Source organism: Cornus florida, unplaced genomic scaffold (assembly GCF_030987335.1).
Source record: "Cornus florida cultivar Cherokee Brave unplaced genomic scaffold, ASM3098733v1 CherokeeBrave_3.0.0_Hap2_Chr06, whole genome shotgun sequence".
Classification (NCBI taxonomy): domain Eukaryota; kingdom Viridiplantae; phylum Streptophyta; class Magnoliopsida; order Cornales; family Cornaceae; genus Cornus; species Cornus florida.
The window spans coordinates 71,431,883-71,450,836 of NW_026775576.1; the positions used below are offsets into that span (position 1 = coordinate 71,431,883).

The window sequence follows — 18,954 nt, forward strand, 5'->3', positions numbered from 1 at the left end:
TCCTATTTAAAGAATCGTGACTCACAATTTATGGGCCACGGTTTTCCAAATATGACATTTTTTTGGGACAGGGAGTATACAAAACCCACCACGCAAATCACTCTATTTCTTTCTGTCTCTATCTATATACAAAAATGGATTATATAAATCATAGTTGTCATAATAAATAAAAATAGAAAGTATCAATCAAGGTATAAAGTTTATAAATAATCCATTTTTGACAACTATGATGGAATATTTACAGTGGAAAGGATATTCTCGAAGATGGAATATTTACAGTGGAAGTTCCTTTTTCTTTTTCTTTTTCTTTTTCTTTCTCTTTACCATTTTGCTTGCTTTCATCTTGTACCCCCCAAAGCGCACTCCGGCTAAAAGTTTAAACTTCACTAGTTCCCCGGTAATAAAAGTCTGGAGAATGAGTTTGAAATTTCGAATCAACTTGAGAATCAGATCTTTAGCCAGGTAAATCCCTTAACATTGCTCTGCTTTCCGGCGAGTGGATTTTGGGACCTAAAACCACCCATCGCCACCACCCCCAACCCCGTACCTCCATCACCACTGCCCCACCCAAGGGCGAATTCAGGAATTGTCAGTAAGGTTGGCTTAATATTTCTTTGAGTGGGCTAATATTTTTTATTTTTTAGCTGGGCTAAAATTAGATATAGTAAAAAAAAAAAAAAATTGGGGTAGACTCCACCAGTGCCCCCACCCAACACCTCTATAACCACTGTCACCACCCATAACCCAAAACCACCTATCACCACCACCCCCGCCTTCATACAAGTCGAAATTAGTGAAACCAGTTAGACCCTTGGGGTGGAGGAATTGATGAGGGGTCCATTTGGAGGAATTGTGGGTGAGATGGTGAGATTGGTCAAGTGCTATATATATATAGAGAGAGAGAGAGAGAAGGGGAAGAGGAGGGGGGGGGGGGGGAGGAGGGTTAAAAGTTTATGATATTATACGCACACACATTTTTAGTGAGAGAAGAAGAGAGGGTTAGATGTTTGTGATATTTTGGTAATTTAGAATAGGTCTTGGGGGTAGTTAAGTCATTTTATACATGAAACAAAGTGAACAAAAAATTAAAAGGGTAGCATAGTCATTTTACACTTAAAACATATTCTGAAAATTGATATTTGGGATGTAAGTAAAATATAGAACCACCCATTCAAATGTGAGCAAAAATTAAAATCAAAATGTTCACTTAAGTGAAATTTAACTTAATTTGAATGGGTATTACTCATATTAGCGTAATTTATCCAAATTTATTAGACCGAACCAATTGGATAAGCACACTGCACACACTGGGTTCAGAGACGCAAATTAAATACTACCATACGAAGGATGCATGCATGAGCCGTTGCTTGTGGAGGGGGCTTAAGATGTTTGACATGCAATGTCTTGAGTCTCACTAATTATATAGTCTATATGACAATGAGAATTAATTTTTTGTTATAGTAATTTGCATGTCTTAGTCTCTCTTTATACATATAGAGTTCTGATCTCTTGCTCTTCATGGAGTAAGAAAAATAATTCACACTTTCTATATAGACCGTTAGATTAAATCTAACGGTCATTTTACAAGCTCACCTATGGCTTTTCCTTTTAACACAAAATCACTCTCACACTATTTTTAATTTCTATAATTAATTTTACCATTATCACCTACTGTAACAATAAAGGTAATTATCAAAATAAAAATAGAAACCTTTGAAAAAAAAAATTAATTCCCGTATATTTTAATTTATTTTTATTTAAATGTTTCTTTGAAAGAAAAACAATACCTGTATCTTGCTTAGAGGCTTGATAGTGTCTGGGGTGCCTGGTTAGACTTGAAGCTTGATGTTTTCATGGTTCAGCATGATATGGAGAATATGTATATATGGGTTTTCAAGGAGAGGTCTGAAAATGCATTGGGAAAGATGCAGCTGAGATGTTAAGTGGTGTGCACGATTCAGGGATTTAGAGGTGTTTCATGTTGTTTCAGAACCAAAGCTCTCATGGAAAGCAATATTATTGTATAGTTATTTGTGCGTGTATGTGTGAATAACAATATTATACAACTGAATAATGGAATCATATGACATTGACTTTATTCAAAATTGTTAAAGGTTAAACTAAATAAAACGAAAACAAAAATTTTAATCTCTTCATGAAGGGCTGAAACTTAACAAAATTTAAAAACATTTAATCCTCAAAGCCTTAAAGTAAACTCTTCCACGACAAATAAAAGTAAAGTTACGGGAATTAATTTTTTTTTAAAGGTTTCTATTTTTATTTTGATAATTACCTTTTATTGTTATAGTAGGTGGTAATAGTAAAATTAATTATAGAAACTAAAAATAGGGTGAGAGTGGTTTTGTGTTAAAAGGAAAGGCCATAGGTGTGATACCCCCGGATTTTCGGATGCGGGTTGGCCAGGCCCACGCCCGATTACCCGAGGATATCAATCAAATTAGCAATAATCGAACACAGAATATAATTAAGATAAACATGAGTAAATAAAATTCGCTGGAAAGAAACTAAATGAAAATCCTTTATTAAAAACTTCAGAATAAATCCTATAAAGAAGAACTAGTCTGTTACATCCAACTTTTCCAATTATAATATAACTCGGGAATCCATCTGGTGGACCCCTAATCAAAAGCCAATACTGGAAAGCGAACAACTCAAGAACTCCACTGCTAAATCATGAAGAAGCTCCTACTTCGTTGGAAAAATGAGAAGCCGTCTCTGCTCAGCACGAACAAGATCTAAGACCTGGAATCGTCCGTTACCTGAAAAATAATAGTGGGTCAGGCCCACGAACAAGTTCTATCCTAACTACAATCCAAGTAGATACTCGATACGCATATACATCCTAAGCAGTTCAACAATAACTAATAGTCCTTACATAAGTATATTCACACTACAGGACTCTCACTAGACTATGGAGGGGGTCTCAACCTGAATAGAAGGTAACATGCAATACGCACCTGAGTGGGCATGACTACCTAAGCCTAACAGGGTATACCTCAACCAACATAGCTAGCTACGCATCCTACTGCATATACGCACCCTAACCGTCGACTGTGAGACTCAAACTCAGATCGCGGTACCATAATTTATATATATATAAATTCTCATCCAAACCAATGTAGTGCCGCTCAACTGTTCGTCGCTCAAGACACCACATTTAATCAGGATTTTAAACGTTTTAGTTAAAACCCTATCCTTCCTAATACAGAAATATAAATAACCATCCAATATGTCGTTCAACAATTTTAGTTGACAGGACATGAAACCATGTAGGATTTAACTGTTTTAGTTAATCCATTCCATATGTATGAATGGGTAGGGATTAGCATTTTGATCTAATCCGTCCCTCCGTATCCCACCGTCCCATACCGGTGTATACCATGCAAATGATCCGTAATGATGCAACATTTTGAGTAGTTCATCAAAGAAAGTCCACATAATCCTTATAGTTGATAATACAGAATTTAAACAGTTTATCAACTAACAATCTAGAATCCATCCATCTACCAACGAGACAAAGTTTACTAAATCATCAAGTACAAATCCAGCATTCATCCCGTTAATTGACAGAAAATATATATGTATAATTCTTCAATTAATTCTAGTCTGACATCCAATTAAATTGACAACACAGGTAATAAATGCAATTATCAGCTATATAACCTAACCTGCAGTAATCCAACATTCACAGTTGACCATACAAATAATAAATGTAATTATCCACTCTATAGTACATCCAACAAGTTCACGGTCACTCAATAAATTGTAAATATGAACTGCTTCACATTATGCATGACAAAAGCTTGTTAATTAACAAACTTATTTAGCCCTACCTCAACCAGTACCATAGTTTTTAATACATATCAAATATATATAGTCCTCAAATGAATCCAAATAAACATGATAGATTTGTTTTACAAACTTGCATACTTATCCTATACTACTCCACTATTGTCCAAGTGTGAACAATACACTCAATGTAAATGCACACCTTCCATCCCTTACAGGTATGTAATTCCTTTTGTAGTCCTACATGCCTATAATCCATCACAGAAATATGAACAGAGCCTAACTCCATTCCCAAATAAACTGTTACAACTAAGGCTGTGTGGTTTAGATCCTAAGTCCCAAAACAGTTTACTAGTTTGCTTAGAATTTCTATATTGTTCCAAACAACATTATTGGTTGGTTGAATATGAATTGATGAGCCCTCTAAAGACCTAAATTAATCCCACTCATCAACCCCAAATCCTATTTACAGCTCCTAAACACCACTGCCATAACAAAACCAACCCCAGAACTCTCAAAAACTCACAAAACTGGAAACACACGAGGAGAGCAGGCTCCCACAAGGTGGAACCGACTCCACCAATGCTTGAGCCGGCTCCAGACCATGGTAGAGCTGGCTCCACACCATGTAGAACCGGCTCCACACCATGTAGAGCATGCTCCATGGTCTTTTGGAGCCACCTCCAGTTCTCCCTCTCCTCTATTCGTTTGTTTCTTTTCCGTTTGCCTGCACTACTTCCGTCCCTCTGTGTTACAGCTTTTAACACCCTTGTTAGTGTTCAAAACCACCCAGAGGAAACCCATCTAACCCCTTCTACCATTAATTAACAGTAATTTAAAAGAACAATTGCACAGTTAAATACAAAACAAACAATTCGTAACAAGTTCCAGCACATACTGTTATAAGGAGTTCTAAACATGCAGAGTCAGTTTTAAATTTCATTTAACGATTTCCTGGAACTACTTAGGCATGCAAAGAACACGAGTAAAAGGGAAAGAGATGAGGTTAGAACTTGCCTTTAGCCTTTCCCCGTCTCAATTCTCAGGTGACACCTTTGTTTATCTCTCTGTTTCCTCCCAACTGCTCCAAAACTTCTCACCACCTTACTGTGTCGTAATGGTATTCTAAAACCCTAGGCAAACCCCTTAGATGAGTATTTATAGGCAAACTAACCCTAGGCTCAAATAAAACCCTAATATAACTCACTCGGCCCATAAACAATCCTAGGTTATAATCCACTGTCGGCAGAACTAAAAACTGTAAATCTAAACCTAATTAACTTAAACAATTAAACAAATAATGACATACAATTTAAATAAATTCACATAATAACAAGTAATTCAAAAAAAAAACCACAAACACAATTAGGGCAAATACTTCAAGATACTTCAAGCAAGTTAGAAAAAATAACAATTAAATAAATAATTCACATAATAACAAGTTAGAAAAAAAAAAAAAAAAAAAAAAAAAAAAAAAAAAAAAAAAAAACAAACAAAGCATTTAAACAATTAAAAGCGAATTTAATTCAATTAAAGAAAATAAAAACTACAATTTAAACCAACCCACTCTGCAAATTCAAAATTTGACACCTAAGCACAAATCCACACAAATAAAATTAAATTAAATTCCAATCTTATCCTTTTGAAAACTAAGGGTATTACAATAGGTGGGTTTGTAAAATGACCGTTAGATTTAATCTAACGGTCTATATAAAAAGTGTGGATTATTTTTCTGACTCCATGGAGAGTAAGAGATCAGGACTCTATATATATGTGTGTGTGTGTGTGTGTGTGTGTGTGTGTGTGTGTCTGTGTCTGTGTGTGTGTGTGTGTGTAATTATTTAAGGGCAAATTTCATAAAATTCACACTACTTTCATATTTTGATCATAAAATCCCAACCTGTTTCTAAAAATCCCTATACTTTTAAAAGTATTCACATTGCCCCAATATCCGTATCTGACCCGTTAATTGGGCTGTGAAATGACAAATTTGACCTTACCATTTAATATTAAATTAAAAACTAAATTTTTTTTTTTAATTACAAAAATACCCTTCAAGTCTTTTTCTTCTTCACCCCTTTCTCTCTCTCTCTCTAAAACAGACCATCTACTGTCAATGAACTACTAACCACGCTCGAAACCCTCTCCAATTCTTCAATCTAGCGCCGAATCTTTTTTTTTAGTTAGCACCAGAAACTCCCCTAAGCAGGGTCCCTTCGGGACCCACCCTAGGCTACAAACCTAGGGGTGCAGAGCCTCGCCCCAAAGATACACCGGGTAAGTCGGGGGTGATAATGGGATTGACAGGGATCGAACACTGGCCTAATGTGAGCAAGTGCCAAGCACCTACCAACTGAGCCAAGCCCCCGGGGGCCTGGCGCCGTATCTTGTGAGACACTGATTCGATGAAGCTATTAAACTGCACATCATTCCATGTAGCGAATTATAGCAATAATAGATGATGTGATTTCTTTAACTTTTCTCTGTCAAAAAATACACAATAATAATTGTTGTATATGTATGTTTATTACTTACAAATCCAAAAATCTGTCCAAAAAAAAAAAATTAGAAACAATATGTAGTGATGAAGATGAAGATAAAGATCGATGAAGATGTAGGAATAAGAATGAAGATGGTGGTCCTATTCATATTGGGGAAGAATAGAAGAGATCGATGAAAAGAAAATTCCTTTTCGAAGATAGCTGCCGAAGATGAAAACCTAGGATTTTTCCCCCTTTTTCTTGTTTCCTTATTGAGTTTTAATTTTTATTGAGTTTTCATGTAGCGCTAGGATTTCTGAGTCTCAATTTTTTAGTTTGCCCTAAAGTTTTGGCGTCAAGAAAGAAGATAAAACAACGGCAAAATACGCATGTATAGAATCCGTTTTCCACATAGAAAAGCAAAAAACAAAATACATACGAAAAAGGGCCTTTGCGTGATGCCCAAGGGATGTACTAACAGATCGTCTTTCCCATCCTAGGTAGGACATGATCCCTCTAACATACTATAACAAAGGGTACTGGACAAAGGAAGAGTAGTAGATCATTCCAAAGTCCAAACAAAAAGTATCAAACTGATCAGACCCTTACTGCACCGAGCCCTAATTGCAGACCGGGAAGCACTCTGTGAAGTTGGCAATGTCGTACGGCGCAATCCTTCTCGATGAGCTCATGATCGACATACTGTCTCGACTCCCCACAAAGTCTCTGTGCCGATTCAAGTGCGTATCGAAGTCTTGGTTTGATCCTTTTTGCAACAATCCCCAATTCACCAATGCAGAGACCACCACACACAGATAAGGGTTGGTTTGGTGAGTTTGAGACCGACTTTTGAAGGAACTGAGTTGACCCAGGTGGGCCTATGCTTACTATTTAAGGGCGTTTTTGTAATTTAATAAAAATATTTTTTTATTTTTTAATTTAATATTAAATGGTAAAGTCAAATTTGTCATTTCACAGCCCAATTAACAGGTCGGATACGGATATTGGAGCAATGTGAACACTTTTTAAAAGTATAGAGGTTTTTAGAAACATATTAGAATTTTATGATCAAAAAATGAAAGTAATGGGGGTTTTATAAAATTTGCCCATTATTTAATGTATTTACCAGTGCATTTCTTCATGTCTAATGATACACATCTTGATGAAGCCAAAAGAATCTACATTTATTCGTTAGAGCAATCCCCGTCGTTTCTACAGGATAAATGTAAGGATGACGATGATAATGTAAAAAACATAAATAATTTACGATTTCTTCTTCAATTGAGGATAAATTCATATATATATATAGAGGAACGGGTTTAGTGTGGAAAAAAACCCTTAAAGTATAACTCTCCGTATCATTTTCACTCCTATTTTAAAAAGTGTGTTATTATCTCCCTTAATTTTTAAAAAATGTACGAAAATACCCCCACAAATTAATTTTTGCAAGTCTATGACATAAAGTAATGTTTTAATTTGTTTTTTCCATTTTAGCCTTCCAAAAATGCCAAGGGATGTGTATTATATATATTCTTACAATAGATGGGTGTTTTGTACCCATCAACCATATTTAACCTACTTTTAAAGTTTTCCTCTCTGTATATTTCCTCTACAGCTTTAGTGTTTTTTTATCTCTATATACTTTCCAAAAATAATATATACACTACATATGACAAAATTCCTGTGGAGGCAGCTGTATACTTCAATCCAACATCTTCTATGAGATATATGTGTGTGTGATTTGAATTTGAAGTCTACCACGCACTGTGTGAATCCTTTTGACCGACCAGCTAATTTGTTCCCACTTCCCAGCACAGTGAATCTAGATATATTCTTCACCATATATATATATATATATATGTATGTATGTATGTATGTATGTATTCACATGATGATTCCCACTCTCTCTTTCACCCCTGTTGACAAGAAACCTAGCAGCACTGTGTCTCTCTGTTTCTTACTCTGCTTCATTACAAAGCTTCTAGTTTTTGCCACACAATTGAACAATGGAAAATCAAGAAACCAAGATGCTAAATCAAGGACAGCCAAAAATCCCTCCTGTGAGAGGTCAGGTCAAAGCTAGGATGTTAAGAGACTTGGTGAAGAAAGTGATGATTGCACAAATTATCACAGGAAGACAAGCAAAAAACTGAGAAGGTCACGGTGGAAGCCCGGCCTCCAAAGCCCCTCCTCCAAGCTCCTACAGTTCTTCAGATGGCCATGCAGTTTTTTAACCCATATGTGCACGTGACACTACTTCTTTGTATGCTTTCTTTAAAGCCATATTAAGCATTTTCTGTGTTTCTGTGTTTCAATTTGCTTTGTATTTAGTTAAGAAGGGCAAGTCTCTAGAGCTCTTGGCTCTTATCCAAAATATACATGTAGGAAGTTGAAAAAAATACTTGTGGTGATGTTAAATATTATCTAGGAACTTTTTGAAGAACCAAGTGAAATAATAGCATATGTGGTGATTGTGTTGTTATCCTCTGTTTATCTATATGTTTCTCAAACATGTTAAAATAAAAATAAATAAATAAATATTTGGTTTTTGTTGTTTATTTTGATTGATGATTATATATTGATAAGAATTAAAGTTGGTGCTTTCTGGAATTGCTTACTGATTCTATTAGCTTTTGGGTGAGAATGGTCTAGTTGAAAGAGGTGGTGGAAAAGTGGCAGCCTTTTCAAAAGAATATTTGTCAGATTCTGATATTATTTCCTTTTATTAATACAGATACAGAGTAATTGTTATCTTTGCATTTATAAGATCCTTTTTGTTTGTGTGACTCAACTATTTTCCCCAACTTTAGTTCTTCACAAGTTCTATGTACACCAAACTATAGTTCAAGAATTTTCAAACATAGACAACTTTACTTCTCTCTTATTAATTGAGGGAAGAATCAGATTTTTTTCTAAACTTCCATTGAATTTTCTTTTGAACTCCACAAGGTAGTCAACCAATAGATCTTCTAAGGTTTAATTCGAAAGACATGTTTCTTTTTCTTTTTTCTTTTTATTATTATTATTTTTTTTTTTTGTAGAAACTCCTAAATCCAATATAAGGTTTTGCAGTAACCCCCTTATTATATTTTTGCCAAAAAAAATCTCCCTCAACTAACCGAGTGGTGCTTTTTTGAATTTTTGTCAAAAATACCCCCCACTACACATATTTATATATTTATGGGTGTAAGTAAATATAAGTTCAAATATTATATCTTTGCTCATATTATATATTACATATACCATTATTATCTTGCATGCCTCGATAGCCATCGAAGCCTGCATTTATTAATCTAACTTATAAAAAATATATATATATATATATACCATTATTATCTTAATTATATTATATTTTAAATTTTATGTAATGCGTGTGTATATATATATATATATAATATGAGATGGTATTTGATCAAGCAATTAGATTGACAAAAATGAATTTTAATTACAAAAAGTAATTGAATGGCATAAACTAGTAGGCGGCTTCTCTCTGTCTCTCTCTGTGTGGTTGAATAGAACCAAAAAAAAAAAAATGAGAAAAAAAAAATATTGCAAATTTTTTTTTTTTAACAAATATTGCAAGATTTAACTATGCTAGAAATGTGTGAAAAAAATAACATGTAATTGCACTCATAATTATGAATTTTACGTATTAATTTTACTTTTTTTATTTTTTCTTTAATTAAAAATATGGTGATGCATGTAACAAAAAATATAAGTTCAAGTATTATTATTCAAGAAAGAAAGAAAAAAAATAGAATTTTTTTAATTAAATTCACACAATTAGACAAATTGCATAAATAAAAAAACCCCTCGACTTGGTTGGTGAGGGTATTTTTGAAAGAACCCCTCCCTTAGGTATGTTGTTGTTGTTTGTTTGTTTTTTTTTTTTTTTTTTTTGGTCCTGACAAGAAAAGCCAACCTCTAGGCAAACAAACATAACAACGTCAAAAGAACCACGAAGGAAGAACAAACAAGACGATTCCAAATAAACCTAAGCAAAAGTTAAGACGTGATCGTTGTCATGAGAACCAAAGCTTAAGTAGTTTCTGAAGTATGAAACCGTCCTGCACCCATCAACATGGCAATCTTGGTAGCGAACAACTGGGAAGAGTCAGAATTGAAGGAATCTATCAAGTGCACACCCAAACCCCCCGAGGAAGTGGAATTAACACCAGCCAAGCTACTAGGAGGACTCAACGACGTCATTTTACTCATAACAGCACCCACCATACCCTTCCACCTCTTATCTCCTTGTATCTGAGCCCCTGTAAATCCCCCGGAAGTTGATTGACGTCGTTTACGACCCCGCTTAGCAGGAGAAGACCCTTGGAAGTGGCAGATGAGTCAGAGTGTGAGGCCTATTGAGGACTTCGTCTTTCCTTTCTGCCTTTCCTTGATCATCCTGTCCCAAAGCTCTAAAGGTAAGATTTGACCTTTAATAGGAGACGTGACCGAAACAAAGTTAACAGCATCATCCACCTGCATTGAAGCAACATGACTCTGAAAGGAGGACCCAATCATTTGCCCTCCTTCAGGAACAGGCAACTGGTCCCCCCAGGGTTAAAATAAACCACCACTCCCGTACCATGATGATCCATCGTTGGCCTAGATGTCAAACCCACAACCCCAATAGAACCTTCCCCCTGACCCTCGCCCCCAGGCGTTCTGTATGGATCACCCACACAGGACAAAGCTACCACTGGCGGTTGCAAAGGAGGTCTAAGAACAAATGAATTTGGACCCAAATGACTCCCAAACTGACCAGGAGAGTCACCAGGCCACTCTGGAAAGCCAGCGAGGATGAGGAAGAGTGACCAACATCATCCGCCCCTTCAGAGTCGGCATCCTCCACATAAAGCCATTTTTTGGTATGATTATCGCGTCTACTATCCCCCCCATCCTTCTCATTCTGCCACAAATCCCTACCAATAAATCCTTCTACTCCAAGCCAACCCCCATACCCCTAGGTAAGTTGAGGAGGGTTTTTTTTGGCAAAAAACATTAGTTGAAGGGGTTCACTAGCGAAGAAGCGTGTACAAGGTAAATGGATGGACCAAGTCAATTGATGCCAAAAACTCCTCCCACTCCCTCAGCAACAGAAACCCTTGAAAGTCATATGAATGTATGGGAGTGATTTTGGTAATAAAAAACCAAAAATACCAACATGCAATACTTCCAAGAAGCAAAATTGTTTTGAAAAAATTTGTCAGATTAGCCTCATATTATACCCAGTGGCTTCACATATATGTTTACCCTGTATTCTTTTATTCATGAAAATTGCTATGCAAACAGAACTTTCTTACAGAAGATATAGAATGATGACAGTGGCATTTGAAATTACAATCAAGTTAAGAGGGGCTGAACACACTTCAATCCCCAATAACATGAAAATACAGGTCCTTCCCAAAATAAGTAAAGAGGCAGACCAACCATTCAAAAACACAGATAAAGCCATCAGAGTTACAAGGAAGTATTATTATCTTGTAAGCTTCAATGCTTAGAAGTAAATGCTGTTGACACAGCAAACAAAATCAGAATCAAAACTTGGATTCTGCCAAAACACAAAATAATCCACCTCATTCCAACAACAACACTAAGGTTAACACATAAATTGTTTATTACCCAGTGCATTTGCTAGTATGGTCGGATTGCTCATAAGTCTATGTTGCATCTTCAGGCAGTGGTATCCCAGCCTTTCTCTCTCTCTCAAGATGAAGTCTTTATACTGGGCTCTTGGATTTGAATGGATGTTCTCGACAAACTTGCTTCAAGCTCGTTTAACTCATCTATGTCCAGCTCATCATCGTCATCATCAACATCAGAAAGCACTTCTTCAGAATCAACAACTGCGCTTGTTGAAGAGCTTGGCCTTCCTGCAGAAGGATTGCCCTGGACCTGAAATTGAACAGTCAACCAAAACCATGAAGGCCCAGCTAACTGGTTTCAAAATTTCTCATGCAAAACATGCCTAACCGTGAATCTATGCGTGTATATAAAATGGCTATACGAAATGAGCGTCTTAAAAAATGTTCCAACCTATCAAGGTCGTGGAAGTTAAATGCCGTAAGATTTTGTGATTAGAACACTAGCAATTTTACTTTGCGTGAAGCAATTTTCTTGAGTTGTTTCAGTAGCCACATGCACATAATGAATAAGAACTGTTTTTTCACCTGTTACGATTACTGATCATAGCTTAAGAAAGCATTGCAAACAACATTAGAACATACTATTTGGCTTCACGGTTGGAGAAGGCATTTTTCAATTTAAATATCTATAAATTAAGTAATGCAGTGTCTGGAACCTTCTGGAAATTTTAGTATACCCTTTTCATTTACAGTATTTGATGCCAGCCCATCATGTTTTATATAGCAATTGCAATAAAAGAACTTGCAAATTTTGCTTGGTAATTCTGGCAATTTCACCATACTAGAGTCAACCCTCAAATAACTAATAATTTTGAAGGATGGTGCCAGCTATCTTAGCTGGTAAGGCATGTTGGTAGCAAAACCACATGCTTGGTTTTGAGTCTGCAAAAGATACTGAACACCATCTTCACCCCTTATCCTGTTGCTTAAAAAAAAAATTAACAAATGTGGAGGCATAAAATTCACTAATAAATAGAAATATAGAATTTTCAATTTTCAAAACTTTCATCTGAAATACATTTACAAAAAAGAAGAGTACTCTTCTAGAAAATAGGATAGCAGCATATGCACCCCCAGAGTGTTATGGCTGTACTGGTGATACATGAGATAAGGATCAATCCACCTTGTGCTGCTTGAGTAATCTTCGACACAGTAGAAATGGATCAAAAAAGGAGTTTTTTTCAACACAATCTTTAGGAGTTAATTTCCTTCTCAATTCTACCCTATCATTATTTTTAGGGACTGGTATTTATCTTTTCAGTAGGATTTACAATTTACTAATGTTTAGGTTTGTTTAGTGTTTGCCTAAGACCTCCAAGTAACAGGACTAAGACATTTACGATTTTTATTAATTTTCCTCCCTAAATTCCTTTTCTCTCCTCTGTTTCTCCTTTTTCTCCATTGTTCTTCTCTTCTCCTTTTATTCTCTTTCTCCTCTCTTCTTTCCCTATTCTACATCATCAGGCATACCTCAATTTTTTAGACAAGAATTCAAATTCAATTACTCCAAGACGAAGAAAGCTCCCAAGTTCCCATAAACTAGAGAAGAATCCGCCTCTTTGGCTCTTTGGGTTTGTTTGTGCTTTCCTATGCCTCGCAGCTTCCACAAGTGAACAAGGAAAACCTATGTTGTACCTTTGAATCAGTCCGAATATACCCCAATACAACCAAGATCTCGCTGCAAGGGCAACATCCAAAGGTTGGAAGCTACCATCAAAGATGGATTCCAAAAAAGAAGAGGAAGAACTAGAACAATAGAATAATAGGTGCAGTGATTGCATAGGATTTTAGGAGAATTGAGTTGTGAAGATTGGTGAAACAGATCACACAACTCATTGGTTCAAATCTTAAAAATGTTAGAAGATAACTGAGTCTCCAAGTAGAAAAGCATAGCATGCCTAAATTATATAATAATGATTTGACCAAATCTCCTTATCTCATTTTTGTAATCATTGCATCAGACATCTTTTTTACAGGACATGTAATTCAAATTAACTTCCAACTTTTGGCCCAACTACATAAATAAACATACCTCAACAGCAACGCAGCAAAGTATGCTGCTTAGTTTACTCTATATAAGGTTTTGATGTTTCAATCAAATGACCTTATTTCCAAATACAAAGGGGACACATACTACTAGTATTACTTGCACAAAGCAGAAGCAAAAATTCATTGTCCCGCCATAAAGACATTAGAATCTGTAATCAAACTAAAATCAAATACAAGATGCAGGACTACCTTCTGCTCTGCAACATCAGGTTCTTCTTCTCTGTTGTATTTTTCATACGCCTCAGCATCATCCACAAACAAGCTTGAATCCGAAAGAAACAACTCGCGACCACTAAAGAGAATGTAATATTATATCAATACCATGTCCAAAGGGACATAACTAGCTGAATGTTACAAAAAGAGCGACAATACCTCATGCGGTCATTCTTAGCCCTATCTGCTCGCTGGGCAGCCAAGCCAGCTTCTTTTTCTTCCATCTTTTTCGTCTTCCATTGCATGAACAACTCAGTAGTCATTGGAGTTGAAGCCGTTAGTTTGGAACGCTGAAAAAATTTATCAATCAATCAATCAATTATAAGAACTGTCAAAAGCTGAACAAAAATGATGTATGGGGTCAAATAAATAAGATAAATGTATGGATGAACCATCATAAGAACCAATGGAGTGCAATAACAGAAGGGGAAAAAAACAATAAATATTGGTATTGAGAGGATGAATTTACAAATGAACAAAGGAATTCCTAATTTCCTACTTTAATACAGAAGATGGATTGCCCAATAATAATTAAAAGGAGCAAAGATGATCACCTGACTTTCAATTTCTTCCTCAATAGGCAGCATCTTATCAGCCTCTTCCTCTAAAAGCGCCTTCATCTGAGATTTTAACACATATCCTGGAGGAAGAGCATGTCTGTAGTGACAATCTTTGCCACCATTTGGGCAAGCCCAGAACCAACCATACTGTTTCTTCTCTACTGCGTCCAAAAAGTACTTGCAAACCTGCTCATCAGTCCATTAACATTTGTTGATAAAGATTACATGTTCTAGATAGAGAACAACTGAAGGACTTACATGACACAATTATGTTTAAACCTTACATGAACCTAAAAAGTGAATTACATGTAATAAATGCTTACATGATTTATTATTGACAAGGATAATTAACAAAGAATTGCGAATGATTTCCTATAGCAATATATTCTTCTTTGGCTCCAGAAAGTAGTTGCAAACTAACTAGAATGTTGCAAATAACTACGGTTATGGTTACAGACGTTCAGATTTCCAGGCTGTTCGTTTATTGTTTTGTTGGCCAATGAAGCTAAACTTGCCCTATTTTGTGGAATTTACAGCCAAATGTTAAGCCAACTGCTTTTTCACGATATATTAGATATTCACTCCGACCTCCCCATTTGTCACGGAACTCTCAAAACTATTGTCCGAGTTTTCCAGGAACATAGCTTTACAAATATATTTAAGAGGCCAACCCTTTTATGAAATTTCCTTCTGAGAGAGAGAGAGAACTTGATCCGAAAAGAAGAAAGGCCAAACATCTCCCACCATAATTCTATTTAATTTAACCCCATGTGAACAACATAGCCTGCTAGTCTCACTTGTCACAACATAAATATTCATGGGCCCATTTGGCATGCGCTTTGTTTTAGGCGTTTTGGTTTTGGTTAAAGCAGAAACAGTGTTTTTGTTGTAGGAGTGTTTTGGAAAAAAATCGGAAGCACGTTTGGGAACGATGTTTTGCTGTGGAAATGTCGGAAACAGAAACACGAACAGTTATGGTTTTGGGCCATGAACAGTTGTCAAAACAAGAAAAAACAACTTCTTGGTGTTTTGGTTTTGAGCCACTGTTCACGAAGTGTTTTAGCACTGTGTAAAATAAAACAAGGCTGCACCAAACATGCTTTTGTTGCCAAAATCAACACTGTAGTAGCCCAAAAACAAAAACAGCAGAAACAAAACGCATACCAAACATGGCCTCAATGTTAGTCTAGATAACTTCAGATTAAAGCCTACCTCTTCTAAATAATACCGCAGTGTTACAAGACCAAAAATGACTTATACATCAACCTAATAAATGAAATACCAATCCAAATTCTTAAGCAAAAGCTTCAGAGAAACCACAATTAGTTGAACTATTACATCACTCCCTTAGCTTTATTCACCAAAGAGGCAAACCATAAAAACTAAGTTGACAGGAAGTACCATGTACACAACAAACAGCACGGGTTGAATGCACCATCCAATTCCTAACTAGCCATGCTTAAAATTACCAACCAGTATGAGAAATGATTCTAGCCACTTTCATTCTGTACCTATATCAATGACCACACCCCCGAAACACATAGGACTGCGGAAATAATGAATTGTTTTATGCACTATCCTGTGGAGCATGTGATATCAAAATTAAAAGCACTTCGCCAAGGAACAAGAAATATTATCACCAGCTAATGACTGGAGCTAATTATGTTAGGATTTCCAGAATATAATCACCAACAGATGTCTGGAGCTTATTACCTTATCAGGTTCAAATAGATAAGGCCTATCATGGCAATAACTATAGTCACATATCAAAGGTAAGTCATGTGTCAATAATTTGCATTCACATCAGAAGCTGGAAATCAATCAAATACTAATAATGAAAGATGAGGGGGAGGGATAGAGAAGGAGCTTCATTTCCCAATGCCACATTGAGCACAAAGTATGATATCAATGTTGTATGGCTGAAATACATTCAAGCATATAGGGGTACATACAATTTCAGTTGGCCTATTCTGGTTGTACTCGTTCTTCTTTGACTCGATAACTTTTTCCAATGTATCTTGATCCCAATCCTCCATGGTTTCTAAGAGAACAAAACGCACCAAGAATTAATTTAGAATCTCCTTGATAGAACAAATAGAATGGATAAGAACAAAAAAAGAACCAAAGCTGCAACCCAAAACAAATACTAGTATACACATATTAATAGACAGTAAATAGAAAGACCAGAGGAGTACATAAAATCAATCAAAAAGCATCAATTCAATCACCTTCGTCACGCTGATCACTGTAAATATCAATCTTCTCACCCTTCCTTTGAACATTCAAATCGTGCGAGAACTTGCATTTGAAACCCTTTGCACACTGCCCCACCTTGAAAAACTCGCATAATATAGACTTGGGATCAACACCTAACCAAAAACCCAACTTCCATTACAATTAAACCGTTCCACATAACTGGAGCTATAATAATCATTATCAGAGACATGTTGTTCATGATTGTGCATGTATGATAAACATAAGCAGTAGACCTGTTAACATTTATAGTTAATACTGAAATTTTGAAAAAAAAAAAAACAAACTTAGTTGATTGGGTACTAGGAGCAAAAGGGGGGGGGGGGGGGGGGGGGGGGGTGTCATTTGTATTCTTTATTATTACATTTGTATTCTTTAATGAAATCAAAACTATATATAGAACAGAATTACACGAGCTGTTTGGAGCTAAGGCGCTTCATGTGATTGTTTTTATGTATCAGTGTGTGTGTGTATTGTTGATGTAAATCAATAGGAAATATCCAATAGCACACTCTTAACATAGTGGAATGGCAAAATAAGATTTCGGGTAGCTTGACCAAATAGTGGAACAAAGGCTTACTTGTGTGGAGTTTTATCGAATATCTTCACACACCCACAAACATACACTTGTAGAAAACTCATTCTTATTTAGGTTGGTTATCTTAGTTATCCCAAAATATATATATATATATATATATATATAAAAGAAAAGAAAATTGGTCATCTAGAGCTAAGAGATTATCTTTTTTTTCCTTTTGAATCTGAGCTAAAATATGAATTGTACAGTTGTACATACCAACTGGTACTTTGGGCTGAGTAACAGCAATCTTGAACAAGTCATTCAATTCCTTCTCTCTAGCCTTCTCATCTTCCTTCTTCTTCTGCTCACACAACCCAATTAGAGTAAACAAATCCACTTACCACAAAATAAATCTACAAAATTGGGAAATTTCAATATAAAAAACAATAAAACAATACCTTTGCAGCCATTTTGGAAGCGTCAGTTTTGGGTTGAACTGCTTGTTGAAGGCTCTGCACATACTTCTGGACATTTTTGCTTTTGTTCTTGTTTTTGAGCCCAAAAGTCTTGTCCTCGACCACTTTTTGCTTCTTCGCTAAATCGGTTTTGGATTGCTTTGGAGGCATGTTTGATCTAGAGTTTCAGAGCAGATACTCTCAAAAGTTTGATTTTTGTAGTGTGTGTTGTGTGTATATAATTGAAGCAACGAAGATTTGATTTTCTGATCTCAGACACTGGTTAGGGTTTGAAAGTGAACACAGAGCCTGGATGAGATGGTAAAGTGTTTCTGGGTTTATTTAGGTTAAAAAATGCCTAAAACCCAAACGCACAAATCTATTTTGTTTTGAGAAATTCTACGAACATCAAACATGGACAACTATACAAAAAATAAAAATAAAAAAATATATGAAAATGAATATAATATTATACACACGTATATACTGTATTTTTTTAATTATCGGTGTAATATGAGCATTCCGAACTTTAACACGATTTTTTTTAACGAATTAAATTATGAATTTATTACCTAACCCACAAAAATAAATTAAATTAAAATTAAATTAAATTATGAATTTATCATGAAAGATAATACTTTCCCCAAAAAAAAAAAAAAAAAACTTTAAAATAATTGTAAATTGTACTATCTAATAGCCTAATTAGTTTTTAAGAAAATATGTATATTATTTCTACTTTTTTTTAACATAAGTATGCAAAAGTAAAGTTTTTCGGTAATACTATATTTGTCTTTATTTATATAAAATTATAATATTGTATATATCTAAATAATTAGGATAAATTACTTCTTTTTTTCTGTATTTTGAGACGATAGCCGAGTAGAGTATACCGCTCGAATAATTAGATACTCTACCGATTAAGCCACGAATAAATTTCACTCATATGATGAGTTTTGTAAGAGTTAC

At 35.4% G+C, this 18,954-nt stretch overlaps 1 protein-coding gene across 1 annotated transcript; it reads right to left on the reverse strand.

Annotated features, from left to right (window-relative positions):
• Positions 1-11,602: 11,602 nt before the first annotated feature.
• Positions 11,603-18,383, reverse strand: LOC132311970 (zinc finger CCCH domain-containing protein 11-like). Its single transcript, XM_059810158.1, has 8 exons — positions 17,992-18,383; positions 17,810-17,894; positions 16,989-17,129; positions 16,713-16,801; positions 14,755-14,946; positions 14,360-14,490; positions 14,177-14,279; positions 11,603-12,188 (listed from the first exon to the last, which is right to left on the reverse strand). The coding sequence occupies exons 1-8, from the start codon at positions 18,157-18,159 to the stop codon at positions 12,000-12,002; spliced, it is 1,098 nt and encodes a 365-aa protein (XP_059666141.1). The 5' UTR covers positions 18,160-18,383; the 3' UTR covers positions 11,603-11,999.
• Positions 18,384-18,954: the final 571 nt, after the last annotated feature.

What these genes read in the sequence shown, in the direction of transcription:
- LOC132311970 (XM_059810158.1), bottom strand. Translation starts at nt 18,159, where the DNA reads ATGCCTCCAAAGCAATCCAAAACCGATTTAGCGAAGAAGCAAAAAGTG. An exon ending in GCTAAGAATGACCGCATGAG is followed by an intron (nt 14,280 to 14,359) that starts GTATTGTCGCTC and finishes CATTCTCTTTAG; the next exon opens with TGGTCGCGAGTTGTTTCTTT. An exon ending in CTGATGTTGCAGAGCAGAAG is followed by an intron (nt 12,189 to 14,176) that starts GTAGTCCTGCAT and finishes GTTCAATTTCAG; the next exon opens with GTCCAGGGCAATCCTTCTGC.